This window comes from Chelonoidis abingdonii, chromosome 3 (genome assembly GCF_003597395.2).
Source record: "Chelonoidis abingdonii isolate Lonesome George chromosome 3, CheloAbing_2.0, whole genome shotgun sequence".
Classification (NCBI taxonomy): domain Eukaryota; kingdom Metazoa; phylum Chordata; order Testudines; family Testudinidae; genus Chelonoidis; species Chelonoidis abingdonii.
Genome location: NC_133771.1, coordinates 211,726,383 through 211,742,619, shown reverse-complemented (window position 1 = coordinate 211,742,619; position 16,237 = coordinate 211,726,383). Strand labels below are relative to the sequence as shown.

Here is a 16,237-nt window from a genome sequence, read left to right as displayed (position 1 = left end):
GGTTGCTAAGGAGCTGCAGGAGGCAGACCAATCCGGGGCCGCCTTCTTGCGGGTTTTACAGCGTCTCTGGTAACGGGGGAGCCGGGTGCGTAAGGGGGAGGGAGCCTCGTGGGGGGCGAGTGGAGCCTGGGGTGGGTGGAGCGGGAGCCAGTCCTGAGCCCGGGATGGGACGGGAGCAGTTTGGGGGGGTCCAGAGCGGGGGGGGGATCCAGAACCCAGATCGGGGCGGGAGCAGTTTGGGGGAGTCCAGAGCGAGGGGAGCCTGATGCGGTGTGTGTGGGGGGTCCAGAACCCAGAGCGCGGCGGGAGCAGTTTGGGGGAGTCCAGAGCGGGGGGGAGCCTGATGCGGTGTGTGGGGGGGGTCCAGAGCCCAGAGCACGGCGGGAGCAGTTTGGGGGAGTCCAGAGCGTGGGGAGCCTGATGCGGTGTGTGTGAGGGGATCCAGAGCACAGAGCGCGGCGGGAGCAGTTTGGGAGAGTCCAGAGTGGCGGGGAGCCTGATGCACTGTGTGGGAGATTGAGAGCCTAGAGTGCGGCGGGAGCAGTTGTGGGGGCGGGGGGTCTGGAGCCCGGGGCGGGAGCCTGATGCCGGGCGGAGGAGGGATCCAGAGCCTGGAGTGGGACGAGAGCAGTTTGGGGGAGTCCGGAGCGGGGGGAGCCTGATGCAGTGTGTGTGTGTGGGGGGATCCAGAGTCCAGAGTGGGGCGGGAGCAGTTGCAGGGGTGGGGGGGTCCGGAGCCCGGGGTGGAGGGATCGAGAGCCTGGAGTGGGACGGGAGCAGTTTGGGGGGGTCCGGAGCCCGGGGCGGGGGGAGCCGTGTAGAACAACCAGAGCCATCGGGTGCGGGTGGGTCCCCAGCTTTGGCATTTAGTCTGAATGCAGTGAGACAACCTACTCTGTGCACCAAAAGAATTACAAATTTTGGTTCTGCCTCCCGCAGGTGCATTAGAAACAATCAGCTATTCAAATAAACCGGTGTGGTCAGCCGGCCACCTGAGGGTGTAGAAAACCAGTCTGAATTATTCTGTCATCTTTTAATCCTGCGCTAGAGGTGGCAGATTCTGGCAAATGTGCTGCACCCTGGGGTTTCTGATGGGAGGAGTAATGTCACTGCTGAAATTGCTATACCAGTGCTTGCTATCTGTACAGGCAATACAATACTGCAGACTGACGCTATAGTGACCCTTGATCAGAACAAGTGTAATCCCAGTGTTCACATGAATGATTGAATGTCTGTGCAGAATGGATAGTAGTTTTGTGTGCGAAAGGGTGGGATGTTACAGACATGTTGGGGGGTTGGAAAGTTGATTGTAAAACCAGAACTTGCTAGTGTAGACAATGTATTTGGCTGTGAACATGACCACCAAGACATACACTAGGGGCTTGTCTATATTATACATTTTTATCATCTCTAAGCACAGTTGTGCATTTAAGTTCGATGACACAGTGCTGGCCATTGTAAATCATGCCAAAATCATATTCAGCATCATTTGTCTTAATATAGTATATGGCAGGCGAGACACCACTCAGGAATAGCAGAGAGTGCCTTATTTTAGTCCTCTCCTGCATGAGATATTAGATGGATGGAGCCACATCTATTATAAACAAGGCCAACACTCTTCATGATTATCTCATGAACTGTCACTCAGGTCCGGCGGCATGTATTACTGACACCTCGTGGACAGGGCTGACCTTGGCAAAGCTGGTTTCAGCTGTGTATGCAGAGATCAATCAAACTCATGCAATGAAGATCAGATTGGAATGAAAGTAGTGGTACTTTTCTCACACCCTGTCCAAAATTCCAGAGTTGCAGAACTGGTCAAAATTTTGATTAGCTCTTAGCATGCTCAGATTGGTTCAATAGGAAAAAATTTTCAATGGACAGCAAAACAGATAAGAATGTTGTTCTTATAAGGATTAACAAGTTACTGCATCTAATGTTCTCTTTTTTCAGGGAGGTGGAATAGGGGTGTGGAGTTGCACGAAGATTCATTTCTGCTTCACTCATGTTTCAAAAGAAACATATGCTATTTTTTCAGATCACTACAAAGAAAAATGACTGCTGGTTCAGTGTCAGTGCCTCAAATTATACCACTTCGACTCCCTCTGCCAGGAAAGGCTAAACATGAAATAGACACAAATACACATGTAGAAATAAAATCAGGTACAAACAGCTTTAAATCTGTACTATAAACCTTGTTCTTTTTATTCTGTAATTTGACTCTCACTTTTTGCATTCACATTTTATTGTGATTTTGATGAGTACCCATTTTCGTAAGGAGCTTGCATAAATTAACCCTTTACATCTCTATCCTGAAAACATGCATGTGCTTAACTTCATTAATGTGACTAGTTGCGTTGAAGCTAATAGAACTACTCGTGTGTAACTTAACTCAAATGTGTCAGTTTTTGCAGGATCAGGGCCTTATATTTCTGTGCTATTATGTCTGTTCCATATTCACAATGAAATAGGAAAACCTTAGAATTTGATGATTTTGTGTTTTGTTGTGATTTTGCAAAACTGTTGCTTGAAAATAGCAGGGGTCATTTTCACTCAAAAGGTCCTATCTGTTAGCAAGAGTCCCAGTTTTGAAATTCCAACTTTTATTTTTCAACCATGATCGTTTTTCTTATCAGGATGTGCCACATGTAGACCCTGTACATATTTTCACTTACCCTTTTTGCAACTTTTGTGTGTGAAGATGAATGGCTTGTAACGAAATTGTGATTATTTTGTCACCAAATTTTGTGAGGAGACAATCTTGCAATCCCTTACTCACATCCTTAATTTTTCTCATGTGAGTAAATTAAGCATATGTGTAAGCATTTGCAGGAGTGGGGATTATTTTTGCACAGCCCTAATACTGTTTTGGTAATTATCTTATTTATGTCTTTCAGATACTCCTGATGTTACCATCTATTACACTTTAGATGGAAGTAAGCCAGAACTCTTTAGGAGACCTGGCTATGGAGAACGTAACACTTTTAAGTATAAGGAACCCATCACGTTACCTGATGGGAAAATAACAGTAAAAGCTTTGGCAGTCACCAAGTAAGTAGCAACTGTCTATCTTGCATTATAATTATTGTAATTTTATTTGCTGTAGTGCCTAGGAGTCCCAGTCACGGGCCAGGACTCCATTGCATAAGGCACTGTATAAACACAGAAAAGAGCTTACAATCAAAGCAATATTCATGTATTCCTCTGTGTGGACATCACTATCTTCTATGCCAGAACATTTATTACGTATATTGCTGCAACCATGGATCAGGGAACAATTGCACTAGGTATGCTACAAATGCATAACAAAAAGACAGTTTTTGCCCTGAAGAGCTAAAAAGATAAGTACATTTTTACCATCAAAGTAAATTATTATTATACAATAATAAGCTCACTATATAAAGATTAACACATTCTCACAATGACACTGTAAGGTAGGCACATATTATTATTCCCATTTTACAGATAGGGAAATAGACTCCACTGCTCCTGTTTCTATCTTTCTAGGCCCTTATACCACTCGCATCAGAGCTTTGCCCAACACCATGCTGTGAGTTAGTGGCAGAGCTAGGGTTAGAATGTAGTTGTTCCATGGTCATTCCTAGATAATACTGCCTCATAACATTAGAAATCAATCACATGATATGACAAGGGTACAATATTCTGTCATGCAGCATATGTGAGTATGGGAGCATTCTCGGAATTCCCTCTTCCCAGACTTCAGCCTGACCTATCAGTGACATGCTTAGTCAGTTGAGAGGGAGGGAGAGTGCTGACTATGCAGCTCTTAGAACTCCACCCTAAGGGCTCTCTTACTAGTTATGCTCATTAGGAGATAATAGTATACTTCCTGTGTTTTAGGCTGACAGGTAAAACTGCCAGGGATACCAATGCGATGTCAAAGTATCCAGTGATTCACAGATATATACTAAATTTATAAAAATGTGCCTTAACTTTCTAGCAATATGCTCAGTGGATATTGAACCAACAATGACGACTTGATCCTCCATAGCTCAGGTGCAGCGTTGCATGTATAAGAGCAAAGTAAAATGTGAGGGGTAGGACAGGGAGAAACAGGGGACTTGATCCTCCTTCAAGGCCATCAAGTGTCTTCTGGCTAGTAACAAAACTTCACATTTAAACCCAGTCACATCACACACCTTCACTCTCTGGCCTCTCCGATTTCCAAGGGAATAGAGACTTCCACTCCAGTTGGAGGACTGTGCCTATTGTTCCTTTACTGGCACTCAGATGTTGCCTTTGCTCATACTTGCCCTGGAGTGAAATTACCTTGCATTCCCTGTGCAAGGACTTGCAGAATCAAGGCTTATATTTAGTTCTTGGTATCACTGTACAGACCATACTTTTTTTTTCTTAATTGTTGTGGTTGTGAAAAGACACATTCTCAGCTCCTTCATCCCATGCCAAATGAATGGTATGGACAGTGAATGTCTGTGGTATCAAATGTTAACAAGGACATATAATGAATGGTATGGAACGGCAAACTAAATGTGGCTCGGTTTTGGAGGCAAGTGCTCCCATTCCATGTGGCATTATCACCTTTCCCCACCCACAAGTGAGTTGTACAGTAGTTGGGACAGAAGGAGGACATAGATTAAGGTATATCAGGAATATCTTATGTAAAAGGTAACCAGGTATTAAAATTATCCATATTTTAATCATTTTTAACTGGTAATTTTTCATCATGCATAGAATTTCCATTGTTTTTTAGAAGCACTGATTGATTGAGAGTATAAAGGGATCATGGCAGCTTGCTGAAATAGTAGTCTGGCCAGCAAAAGGCGTTTCAATAAAAGACCCATTTTCACCACTGATTTCCTTTCTACTAATACCCATAATTTTGTGCTATAGCTATCTGTAGCCTTTTGTTTATTAACTTTCAGAGACTGCAGGGAGAGTGCCATTGTAACAAAGGTATTTCTGGTAGAATACGAGCCACCAAACATACTCTTTGCTGCTGAAGATAATGATGAAAATTTCCTGAAAGACCTCTCCAACCAGGCAAGTTACAGCAATGGTAAATCCCTGTTTGACCATAACATTTTGTATTATATTACAGAGAGACACAATCCAGGTAGCTGTCGAATTTCATTACTTTTATTTCTTTAGCTTCCCATCTTTGTTGTTTTTAACCTTTTCTGATATTGAAATCTCTGAAAGTTCAAATGGTTTGTTCTTTATTGGGACAGCCAATTAAAACAATTGTAATACATCTCTTTTACTAATGAGCTGCTGACATTATGCAGGAATGGTTTTTTTTCAGCTGCTAGTAACTTACAACGTTTGCCATTCACCCTGCTTGGGGAATGTTGTGTTTAACTGACAGGCTTATACAGAGACTTCCTTTTGGAAATAACATTTCAACTTGTCCCGTAATATTTTCTCTGGGATTGTTCTGATCTCATTAGAAAAATTAACCCTCTGAAAATGAGTAGTCCAGAAAGGGCCAAATCTTGAAATTCTTACTCAGAGCCTGGTTGTGCCCTGCTGCTTGGGTGTGCAAAGGGGGAAATGTGTACAACAAATCTGGTTCCACTTGTACACCAACACCACATGCAACAGCCTGGCACTACTGTAGTTCTTGCACTCCACCACATGCTGAGATTGCACCCATTTACTATCTCCACGGGGTACAAATCTCATTGGTTAGGAAGAAATGTATACTGTGAGGGTGGTCTGGTAGTGCAGTGACAACCCTCCTCCTTCCATACCTTTCCTTCCCAACCCAAAGACCTGGACACCTCTTAAGTCCCTTCAGGGGAGTTCCCATGTAATTAGGGTAAGGGAACAATACTGCAAAGACTTGAATGGGGGAATGAAATGGTCTCAATGATGAGGAAGGATGATCATTTTAGCATCTGTGTTTTAGGCTCTGTCTACACAGGCACTTTGGCTGGTAAAACTTTTGTTGGTCAGGGATGTGAAGAAAACACCTCCTGACCAACAGAAGTTTCACTGACAAAAGCACTGATGTGGACAGTGCTATGACAGCGGGACACGTTCTCTTGCTAACATAGCAATGGTGGTTTAATTATGGGGGTGGTTTAATTATGCCAATGGGAGAGCTCTCTCCCATCAGCATAAAGTAGCTACACGGGAAACCTTACAATAGCACTGTAGTGTAGACATAGCCTAAGATATACTGAAGGGGAATTATATTATCATCAGAGAAGCCAGAGGAGATGAGGCGACAATAATTGAGGCGAGTGATGATTAGATTGAGCATGGGCATATGTTTGAATTCAGTGTTCTAAGGAATGTGCATGTGTGATTATAGAGAGGTAATCTTTGTATTTATAGGAGCTGGAAGGTGGACTGTCAGTCACAAAATTAAAAAAGAAAGGAGTCAATGTGGAAAGCAAATCCAGCTGGAATGATACAGCCCAAGAGTTTCCAGGTATGACTGCATTAAAGCCAAATTGGACCTTAACCCCATTGAAAGTAGTTGGTAGAAGTGTATTTTTCTGTTCTCTGCAAGAAGCTGCAGATAATCTCACAGATATCTCAGAGCCCAAGCATTCTCTGTGAGTTCACACGTGCTTATGCTTAACAGTCTGTCCCAACTTGTATTTAACTTAGACACTCTGGTTACCTTTCCCAGACCTGAAGAAGAGCTCTTTGAAGCTCAAAAGTTTGTACTGTCCACCAACAGAAGTTGGTCCAATAATAGTTATCACCTCACCTGTCCTGTCTCTCTCATATCCTGGGACCAACACAGCCACAACAACACTGCAAACATTTAAGTTAATGGCAGTTTCAGATGTCTTAGATGCAATTGTGTCAAGAGTCTGCAAAGTTTTGCCTGCATAAGGAGTGCAGCATTTCATCACAAGGCAAAAACGAAAACTTAATTCAGCTTTAATTCATGCTATAGATAAAGCTGATTGTTACATAGCTATGATAACTGAGCCTGCTTACAAGCATAAAATCCTAAAGCCATCGCTCACTAATTTACTTTTGGATGGAGGTTTTAGGAGAAATTTTATTTTTTTTATTTTTTTATTTTAAATTAGGGGAAAATGCAAAAGGAAACACTTCTTTAGTGAGGAACTTGTGATAGATTTCTACTACCAGAAAACTGCTTGCCAAATAACCTTTTCCAAAACAGCTAGAACTGTTCTTAGATATTGGGATGTGGTCCTGGGATAACATGGGGCATAATGTTAACCAAATCCCATGTTTTTCTGAAGTGCATGATGGAGGAATGATGGTATGAAATTTGGCTGTAATTTTAGGCTTGGAGGTAGAGAGAAGAACTGTCCACAAATCTTTGAAAGGGCAACGGTTCTTGAATGGTCACTTGGAAACACCAGGTTATAGAGAAAAGTCAATCTCACCACCATCAACACACCAGTCCCAGGTAAATTAAACAGTTACTGGGGGAAACATTAAAGACTAGGCCGAGAGTTGACTCTCAGCCCAGCGTGAGGAAATAGCTCCAGAAAGGATCCGAGAGTCAGAAACAGCCCTCTGAATCACAGTTCCTCCAGACTTCCTGCTTTGTACCCAGTTGGAGGCAGGGGAAGTTGATTGGGTTGGCCCATTTTCAGAACCAACAAGGTTGCTGGCTGGTATATAAAGGATGCAGGTTGAGGGCTCTTCTCGCTCCCCATGCACTACCTTGCAGGGGGAAATATCATGTCTATAGGCCTTACTGTTCCCTCAGGTCTAGATTTATGATGAGTGAGCCCTGCACGGTGGCCTGAGATCCCTTTACTCTCCTGCACAGCCATGCAGGACTGGATGAGAACTGAGCCCTAAACAATTAAAAATGTTTGAAGGTTTCATAGTCATCCTCAGTCCTTCGTCCATCTAGTTCACGTCTCTGCCTATACTGTACAATACTGATTTAAACAAGCTGGTGGTGACAAGCCTGTCATACACAATTCTAGGAACACCCAAAGCAGAACTTAGCCATCATTAAAGACTGATTAGGCAGAGCAAATTATTGATGACTGACTCTTACTGTTTCTCTTTCTAACTCCTTAGTGATTGACAGACTTGCAGCAGTAGTAGTTTCTGTTTGTTGAATACAGATAAAATTGTTAAAATTTAGGATCTGATCTTGCTCTCGTTGAATTAAATAGTAAAACTCACATTTATTTTATCAGGAGCCAGAGATCCTTAGTGTGGATCACAGATGAAATTCACTGGTTTAGCAGGCCTTATCTGAAGCCCCTGAATTGCAGTGAATTTTATCTTGAACAATAAACATTCATATGGGTATGTAGCTGGGTCAATCACCCGCCACACTCCTCAGACATAGATAGCTATGCTGACCTAAGCTCAAGTGCAGACTCAGCTATGTCAGTGGAAGAATGCCTCCACTTGGTTCAGGGAGGTGGAATTCCTACACTGACTGGAAAAAACCCTTCCATTGGACTAGGCTGCATCTACACTATGAGGTTATGCTGGCATAATCTCTTAACTGTAAATGTACTTGGAGACTAGTGCAGTATACGCACAGCCTGTACTGACAGAAGGAGTTTTTCTGTCAATGTCAGAACACCACCTCCCCAAATGAAGCACTGACAGCTCTCTTCCACTGCCAGAGCTGCACCTGTTCTGTGGGTTAGGTTGGCTTAGCTACATTGGTCAGGGGTGTGGTTTTTTACATCCCTTGCCAAAGTAGCTGTGCCAATCTAACTTTTGAGTGTAGATCAGGTCAGAGGTAATAAGTCATTTATAATCAAATTAATATTTTACAGTGCATGTTTCACTACCTTAAAGAACCATCTTTATTTCAGTTCATTGATTCCGCAATGTCTAGCAGGAAAAGTCTAACAAGCACCCAGACAATGAGAATCCAGAGGGAAACAGACTTCCTGAGGTAAGGTGTTTTTTCTCCCCTGCTGTTTGTGGTGGGGGAATGACAAAGAAATTGCTTTAACAGTTGAAGTGACAGTGCTGTTAAATTAAACTAAAATGAGAAAGGCAAGCGTGGACATTGGTTAATAAAAGGGGATTGCTGTTGTCATTTTTTTAATGTTACTGTATCTTACTGATAATGTTTTATTATAGTGAGATGTAAACCTAATTAATGATCTGCCATCCAAAGGAATGGGGATGGGGAGGATTAGGTTTAAAATTACAGCCCTTTCTCATGTTGGTGAGCATTTGCCCAGGAGTCGTCCCAGACAGTGTGTGTGAGTAAGTGCTCACCAGTCTGGGGTCTTTGATCCCCTGCGTTGGGTTTCACTCTAGGAGGTTGCAGGATTTAGCAGCAATCATTGAACCAGTTTGCTGTTATTTCTAGGTGTGCACATTGCTTAGCTCCTCGCCCATCTGATCCCTTTGCTCGCTTCTGTCAAGAATGTGGTTCTCCGATCCTGCCAGTGCCAGGGTGTCGCCTCCCACCCCCTGAAGGAGCTCAGGTCAGCAAAAAAATTGTAACCAACTCACTCCTATTTTGAGAATCAGCCTCCACAAAGTATATAAGTTACTGCTGAGGGAACTGTGTTTTCATCACACTTTCAGTTGGAAAATCCTGCTTTCTGTGATTCTTCATATCGGTCAGTAACTTAGGCAGGAGGGACAATAATAATTCTTTCTGGTATGTTTTGCCTGTGGCTTTCAGCAGACCAAAGCAAGTTTCTAATGGGATCTGTTTTTTATAAGGATATTTTGTAAAAATAATTTTTTTCTTCATCTGTGCCAGAAAAGAGCAATGATATAGATACCCCTTAGTGCTGCAGTGACCAACAAATCTTCAGAAACTGTAAAGTTAAAAACACATAAAGGTCTTATTCAAAAGCTAAACATGGCACACAGTCCCATGACTTTTGCTTGTGTTGCACTTAATAAGTCCCTGATTCTGGTATGTCACATATCTCTAAAAAGAGCATGAACAGGACGTGATTTTACAAGGTCGATAGACCAATATGTGCACATCTGAGATCTTTCTGTTTAGCTAGGTTTTTATAATAGTGCCCATCACTCTCCCCCAAGAGATAATAACCAAAATTCACAATGAGCCAGTGGTCTAATTTTCTTCACTATTCAACCTGAGGGAGTCACAGATATGGCCATAGGACCCGATCCTGCAACATACGGAGTGCCCTCAGCACCTAGCAAAGTCATCAGAAAGTGAGGCTATTCAGCCTCTTTCAGGATCAGAGTTAGGAAGATTTTCACTGCATACACATTGATGTTATTGTACCATTTTAGCTCTATTAGGATCTTATTTAACACCTTTCTGGTAAAATCTTCAGTAGTCAGTAAATTGTCCTCCTACCTTTCCAGCAGTCCTACCTTTCTTCTTTGTATCATCTTGTATCCAAATCCTGCTCCTATTTGTTGCAATCAATTGCTAAATTTGTACTGGCTTCACTAAGAGCAGCATCAGACTGTGTTTGGAAAAGAAATTGCCTTTGCAACTAACGCTTTTGCTCCTTCTGTCTCATACAGGGGGCAGCATCCAGTCATGAGCTGGTCAGACCAGCAACAATGTAACTTCCACAAGAAGATGTCTGCACCCAGGATTGTACTCTCGGGTTCTTCAGAAATCTGACTGAATAAGCAAAACCAATTGCAGGTTTTGTTTGTTCATGAGCTTTTTTTGCCTCAGTGAGCAATGTATAGGGTTAAATATCATGGGAAGAGTAGATCTCTTTTATTTCAGCCCCATAAATGGCTCCTACTTGAAAAGTAAATGCAGTTACTAGAGTCCACACATAAATCTGATCAGCAGCCTGATACTGAAAGTGGAAGGGTATAGGATCAGTTGTAACCCTTCTCTTGTGCTCATGATGGGGAACAAAAGTCAATGGGACTGGGCAAGAGAATGTGGCATAACTAGAGATCAACGAATCTTCATCAAGCTCCCGCTGTGCCCAAGAAACCCCTCTGCAGGTACTGTCTTGGGTTTCGACCTCTGCAGGTCTCAGGGGAATATATCAGACAGGAGGGGCTATAATGAAGGAGCAGCTAGCGTACAGTCCCTGCTGAGCCCTGGGTAGAGACTGTTGAATTGTGGAAATCAACGAATGATCTGACCCTTATTACTTTGTGGCAGAGATGATTTGATGAAGGAGAAGGAGTTCCAAGCATGAAGGGAAACACAGAAGAAAGTGCAAAGACAAAGGCCTGAGGACATGCAGGGACATTTAGTGGGAAATCAGAGTAGAGATATAGGCAGTGTCAAGCTTGAATGAAGGGAAAGATGCGACATTTGAATCTGACATAGAAAGCCAGTGAAAGGAGTGGTATGGTCAGAGTGACAGGAGAAGAACAAGTTTGGCAGTGGCATTTTAGATAGACTGTAGGAGTTGAAATAAGAAGCAGTGAGAACAGGAAGTAGGAGATTATATCTGCTGAGAGCTGACCAATATAGTTTTAATAGACCTGGACAAGAATTATAGAAGAACTTTAGGGACGTTGAATGATATGGTATATCTATGGAGTAAGTATAGCCGTAATTGCATGGGTAACGTTGATTCTGCTGTGTTAAGACTGCATGGATCAAAATAAGTAATGTTGTGGGAATCGACTCACTTGTCCCATTATCCTAAAAATAATTCCTAGCAGAGTAATGCCAAATGACAGACACAGAAAAGCAGCGGGTGTTTTTTGGTAAGAACCCATCCTGTAATCTCTGCGATCACATATGAGGAGAGAGAGATTGTTTGAAACAAATGAGAATATTCTCCCTCAAACACTGTCTTACGTGTCAGTACACTACTCGTGCTGGGCTCGTAATAGTAAATAAACACCAGGCCTGCAGAACAGCAACAGCTTCCTTATTTAATCTGCTGAGATGGGTAGCTGGAAGACAATCTGAATTGACTTAGTTTTGAATGGCAGCGTTATGCTGGAATTGACTCTTATAATGGCACCATTAGAGTTCATCATCAATTCCAATGAAACCACTATTTTGAGGGGCATAAAATTTAGCTCTGAAATGTGTATAAATGAGCTGACAAATGAGATTAAAAATTGCCACTCAGGCATCTATTTTTTTGAGCAAAACTTACCTTATATGAGTTGGTCCTTTGTTTTTGTTTTCTCAGTTTTACTGGACTCTGAAAACAGTCCCTGCACTGGTTTCCAATCTCTACTTTGTCTCCTCTTTCCTCCAGCTAAAGTAACAATAATAATCTTTATTATTTGTACTGCAGTGGTGCCAGAGGGCTTGATCATGACTTTATGCTAGGGGCTGTACACACGCAAAGGAAGACCCAGCCTCTGCCCCAAGCTGCTTAGAATCCACTTTTTAACAGAGCACTTGTCTAATGGGAACAGTTCCTTTTGACAACTAGGATTCACGACGCTTTTTAGTATTCACTGTGTATTATACACTGGTTATTATGCATATTGGGGAAAATCTTGCCCCATCTATTGCATGGCTGTAGAAAGCTTTGGGTCCATTGGAACTCACACAGTTCCTTGTGTGGTGGGGGAGTTGCAGCAGATCCTATCTGGCACAGGGCGCATTTCTGCGAGGCTCATGGGGGAGGTGTAATTTATGGGCATGGCAAGAGCAGCTGATCTGTGGAAGTGTGCACATACAACTGTTGTTCTCCTTGCGCAAGTAGCCCTCAGGCATATAGCATCTCCCTGGTCTACAGGAACCTAAAGGCAGCAAGAAGTGCTGCAGAATGACACTCTGCAGCCTGGAGGAAAGATTCTTTTCCCTTCTCCTGAAGCACCCATAGAGGTCCTGTGCAATGTAGACTGCAGCTCGGGGGGGGGGGGGGGGGGGGGGGTCAGAGGTTCCTGCTGCTCCCTTCCTCCTCCCTGTCCCCACTCTGTTACTGTTGCAGCCGTAATAGCAGCTGTGAAGCTTCTCTACAGAAGTATGATGTTGTCTTGTCTGGGGAAAGGAGTCCTTCCCCACCACAACCGCGAGGGCTACTCCAATCATAGCCTAAAATGTATCTACTCAGGGCATAGCCTAGGATTTAAGTCTTTAGGAAGCAATTGCCAGAAGCTGGGAATGGGCGACCGAGGATTGATCACTGGATGATTCCCTGTTCTGTTCATTCCCTCTGAAGCACCTGGCACTGGCCACTGTCGGAAGACAGGACACTGGGCTAGATGGACCTTTGGTCTGATCCAGGGTGGTCGTTCTTTTTTTCTTAATTTAATTCCACTTTCCTGCAGTGTGATTGCCATAGATGTTTCATTGTAATGCTCCGTGTGCTGCAATGTGTACGTTCCTTAGTATTCCCTGACATCATACCTCAGAGGAAAAGAGACAGTTTGTTGTGAGTGTGTTACGACTCAATGCTGAGGCCCTTACTCAGGTAAATGTCCCACTGGAATCAGTGTGAGGCTTTTTTCCTGAGTAAAGACTAAGGACTGCAGGGTTTGGCTTATAAAGAACCCTAGTGACGACAACATCTTACGGTTTGTAGCAGGAATAATATGTAGTGTAGGTGCTTCCTAACTCAGCATGTAGATATATAAAAATATCGGGTCCCTGTGCCTATTGCTTTACCCTCTGCGAAGTGATAATATCAAAAAGTATGATATTAACTTTTGTGGGCGTATAATTTTCCATTACAAAGAAGCATCATGTTGTCTTTTGTACAGATGGGACTATGTGTAGAATGCAGAACTATGGTGCCAATGAACACACCAACTTGTATTGTATGTGAGGCCCCGATAGCTCCACAGCTGCAGCCCCAGGCCAGCATCTGCTTAAAGGTAATTGAGAATCAATGTAACCAAGAAGTAAATTCCTAGAGCTTAGTATGTTTCCTATAGATGATTTTGTTACAGATGTTTTGATTCCATTTGGCTTTGGCTCTTTACCTTGCTGCGACTTAGTTAGTAGGATTTAAAATGTTTATTGAACAGTAGCTGTCATTAAAGGTCGACCTCAGTAGCATGACCAGGCACGTTGCACAAGAGCACAATATGTCAGTAATATCTATTTGAGTAAGGCAGGGATGCAGTTCTTCTGCACAGTATAAAGTACATTAATTTGATCTGTGTAGGCCTTTATACCTTGCTCATAGTTATTTTAACTCTAACAAATCTGTCCTCACAAGTCTATTTACCTCTTTTGATTGTGAAATATTACTTATTATATGGGAATGGCACAGCTGGAGCAGTAACTGGAGATTAGGTGGGGGGGAGAGACATGTTCGGGGGGATTCCTGTGGGATGCAGAATGCAGTCTCAGCTGGTGGTTCTCAGCTAGTGTGTTGTTGTGGGGTATGATGGGCTGGGGAGGCATTTCTGGGAAAGGGAGGAGGCTGCTGAAGGAGGAACTGTGGGCATGGGGATTGTCAGAAAGAAAGGACGTTCACTGGCTGAGGACTCCTCGTTGTTTTTTTTACAGTTGTCATAGACATCAGCCCACACTTTAAATGGTTTAGAGCAGCCCTAATGTAGGTACAGGGGCAGAGCATGGCTAGTGTGGACACACTTATCAACACTAGAATTTGTCATACTCATAATTCCTAGCACCTGTGGAAACTCATAGACTCATAGACTCATAGGTCAGAAGGGACCAATATGATCATCTAGTCTGACCTCCTGCACAAGGCAGGCCACAAAACCCTACCCATACACTTTAACAACCCCTAACCCATGACTGAGTTATTGAATCCTCAAAATTATGATCTGAAGACCTCAAGCTGCAGAGAATCCACCAGCAAGCGACCCATGCCCCATGCTGCAGAGGAAGCGAAAAACCTCCAGGGGCCTCTGCCAATCTGCCCTGGAGGGAAAATTCCTTCCCGACCCCCAATATGGCCATCAGCTAAACCCTGAGCATGTGGGCAAGACTCACCAGCTAGCACCAAGAAAGGATTCTCTGCAGTAACTCAGTTCCCATCCCATCCAACATCCCTCACAGACCATTGAGCAAATTATCTGCCGATAATCCAAGATCAATTGCCTAAATTAACTATCCCATCATAACATCCCCTCCATATACTTATCAAGCTTAGTCTTAAAGCCAGATAGTCTTTTGCCCCACTACTTCCCTCGGAAGGCTGTTCCAGAACTTCACTCCCCTAATGGTTAGAAACCTTCGTCTAATTTCAAGTCTAAACCCTAATATCCAGTTTGTACCCATTCGTCCTTGTGCCTACATTAGTACTAAACTTGAATAATCCTCTCCCTCCCTAACGTTAATCCCCTGATATATTTATAGAAGCAGCATATCCCCCCGGAGCCTTCTTTTGGCCAGGCTAAACAAGCCAAGCTCTTTGAGTCTCCTTTCATTAAGGCAGATTTTCCATTCCTCGGATCATCCTAGTAGCCCGTCTCTGACCTGTTCCAGTTTGAATTCATCCTTCTTAAACATGGGCACCAGAACTGCACACAATATTCCAGGTGGTGTTCACCAGCGCCGTAGTATAACGGCACTAACACCTCCTTCTCCTTGCCTGGAAATACCTCACCTGATGCATCCTAAAACCGCATTTGCTTTTTTAACGGCCAATCACATTGGCGGCTCATAGTCCTCCTGCTATCAACTAATACCCCAAGGTCCTCTCCTCCTCCGTCGCTTCCAACTGATGCGTCCCAACGTATATCTAAATTCTTATTATTAATCCCTAAGTGCATGACCTTGCACTTTTCACTATATATTTCATCCTATTACTATTACTCCAGTTTACATGGTCCAATCTTCCTGATAGTATCCCGGTCCTTCTCCGTGTTAGCAATACCCCCCAGCTTTGTGTCATCCGCAACTTTATAGCACATTCCTGCTCTTTGTGCCAAGGTCAGTAATAAAAAGGTTAAATAAGATCGGTCCCAAAACCGATCCTGAGGGACTCCACTAGTAACCTCCTCCAGCCTGACAATTCACCCTTCAGTACGACCCGCTGGAGTCTCCCCTTAATCAGTTCCTTATCCACCTTACAACTTGCATTCATTCCATCTTTTCCAATTAACTAACAGTTCCCCATGCGAACCGTGTCAAACGCCTTACTGAAATCGAGGTAAATTAGATCTACCGCATTTCCTTTGTCTAAGTAATTCGTCACCTTCTCAAAGAGAGGAATCAGGGTTGGTTTGGCACGATCTACCTTTAGTAAATCCATGTTGCAGTTCGTCCAGTTACCATTTACCTCAATGTCCTTAACTACTTTCTCCCTTAAATTTTTCCAAGACCTTACACACTAAGAGCGTCAAGCTACAGGCCTATAATTACCCGGATCACTTTTATTCCCTTTCTTAAAATAGAACTACGTTAGCAATCTCCCGTCGTACGGTACAACCCCGAGTTTAGCGATTGCTTAAAAATTCGCTAACG

The 16,237-nt window shown here is 43.2% G+C and overlaps 1 protein-coding gene across 2 annotated transcripts in view; it reads left to right on the top strand.

Annotated features, from left to right (window-relative positions):
• The first annotated feature begins 4 nt into the window (after positions 1-4).
• DZANK1 (double zinc ribbon and ankyrin repeat domains 1) overlaps positions 5-16,237 on the top strand; it is a 36,172-nt gene continuing 19,939 nt past the window's right edge. The window contains exons 1-9 of one of the 2 annotated variants that reach the window (XM_032795882.2): positions 5-85; positions 2,039-2,163; positions 2,898-3,051; positions 4,905-5,022; positions 6,322-6,418; positions 7,257-7,381; positions 8,769-8,851; positions 9,278-9,395; positions 13,555-13,668. In XM_032795882.2, the coding sequence (XP_032651773.1) occupies positions 2,055-2,163; positions 2,898-3,051; positions 4,905-5,022; positions 6,322-6,418; positions 7,257-7,381; positions 8,769-8,851; positions 9,278-9,395; positions 13,555-13,668 (918 nt within the window). In that variant the 5' untranslated portion in view covers positions 5-85; positions 2,039-2,054. Of the gene's footprint in view, positions 86-1,953; positions 2,164-2,897; positions 3,052-4,904; positions 5,023-6,321; positions 6,419-7,256; positions 7,382-8,768; positions 8,852-9,277; positions 9,396-13,554; positions 13,669-16,237 lie in introns of both variants that reach the window. The other variant, XM_032795881.2, reaches the window with a different exon arrangement.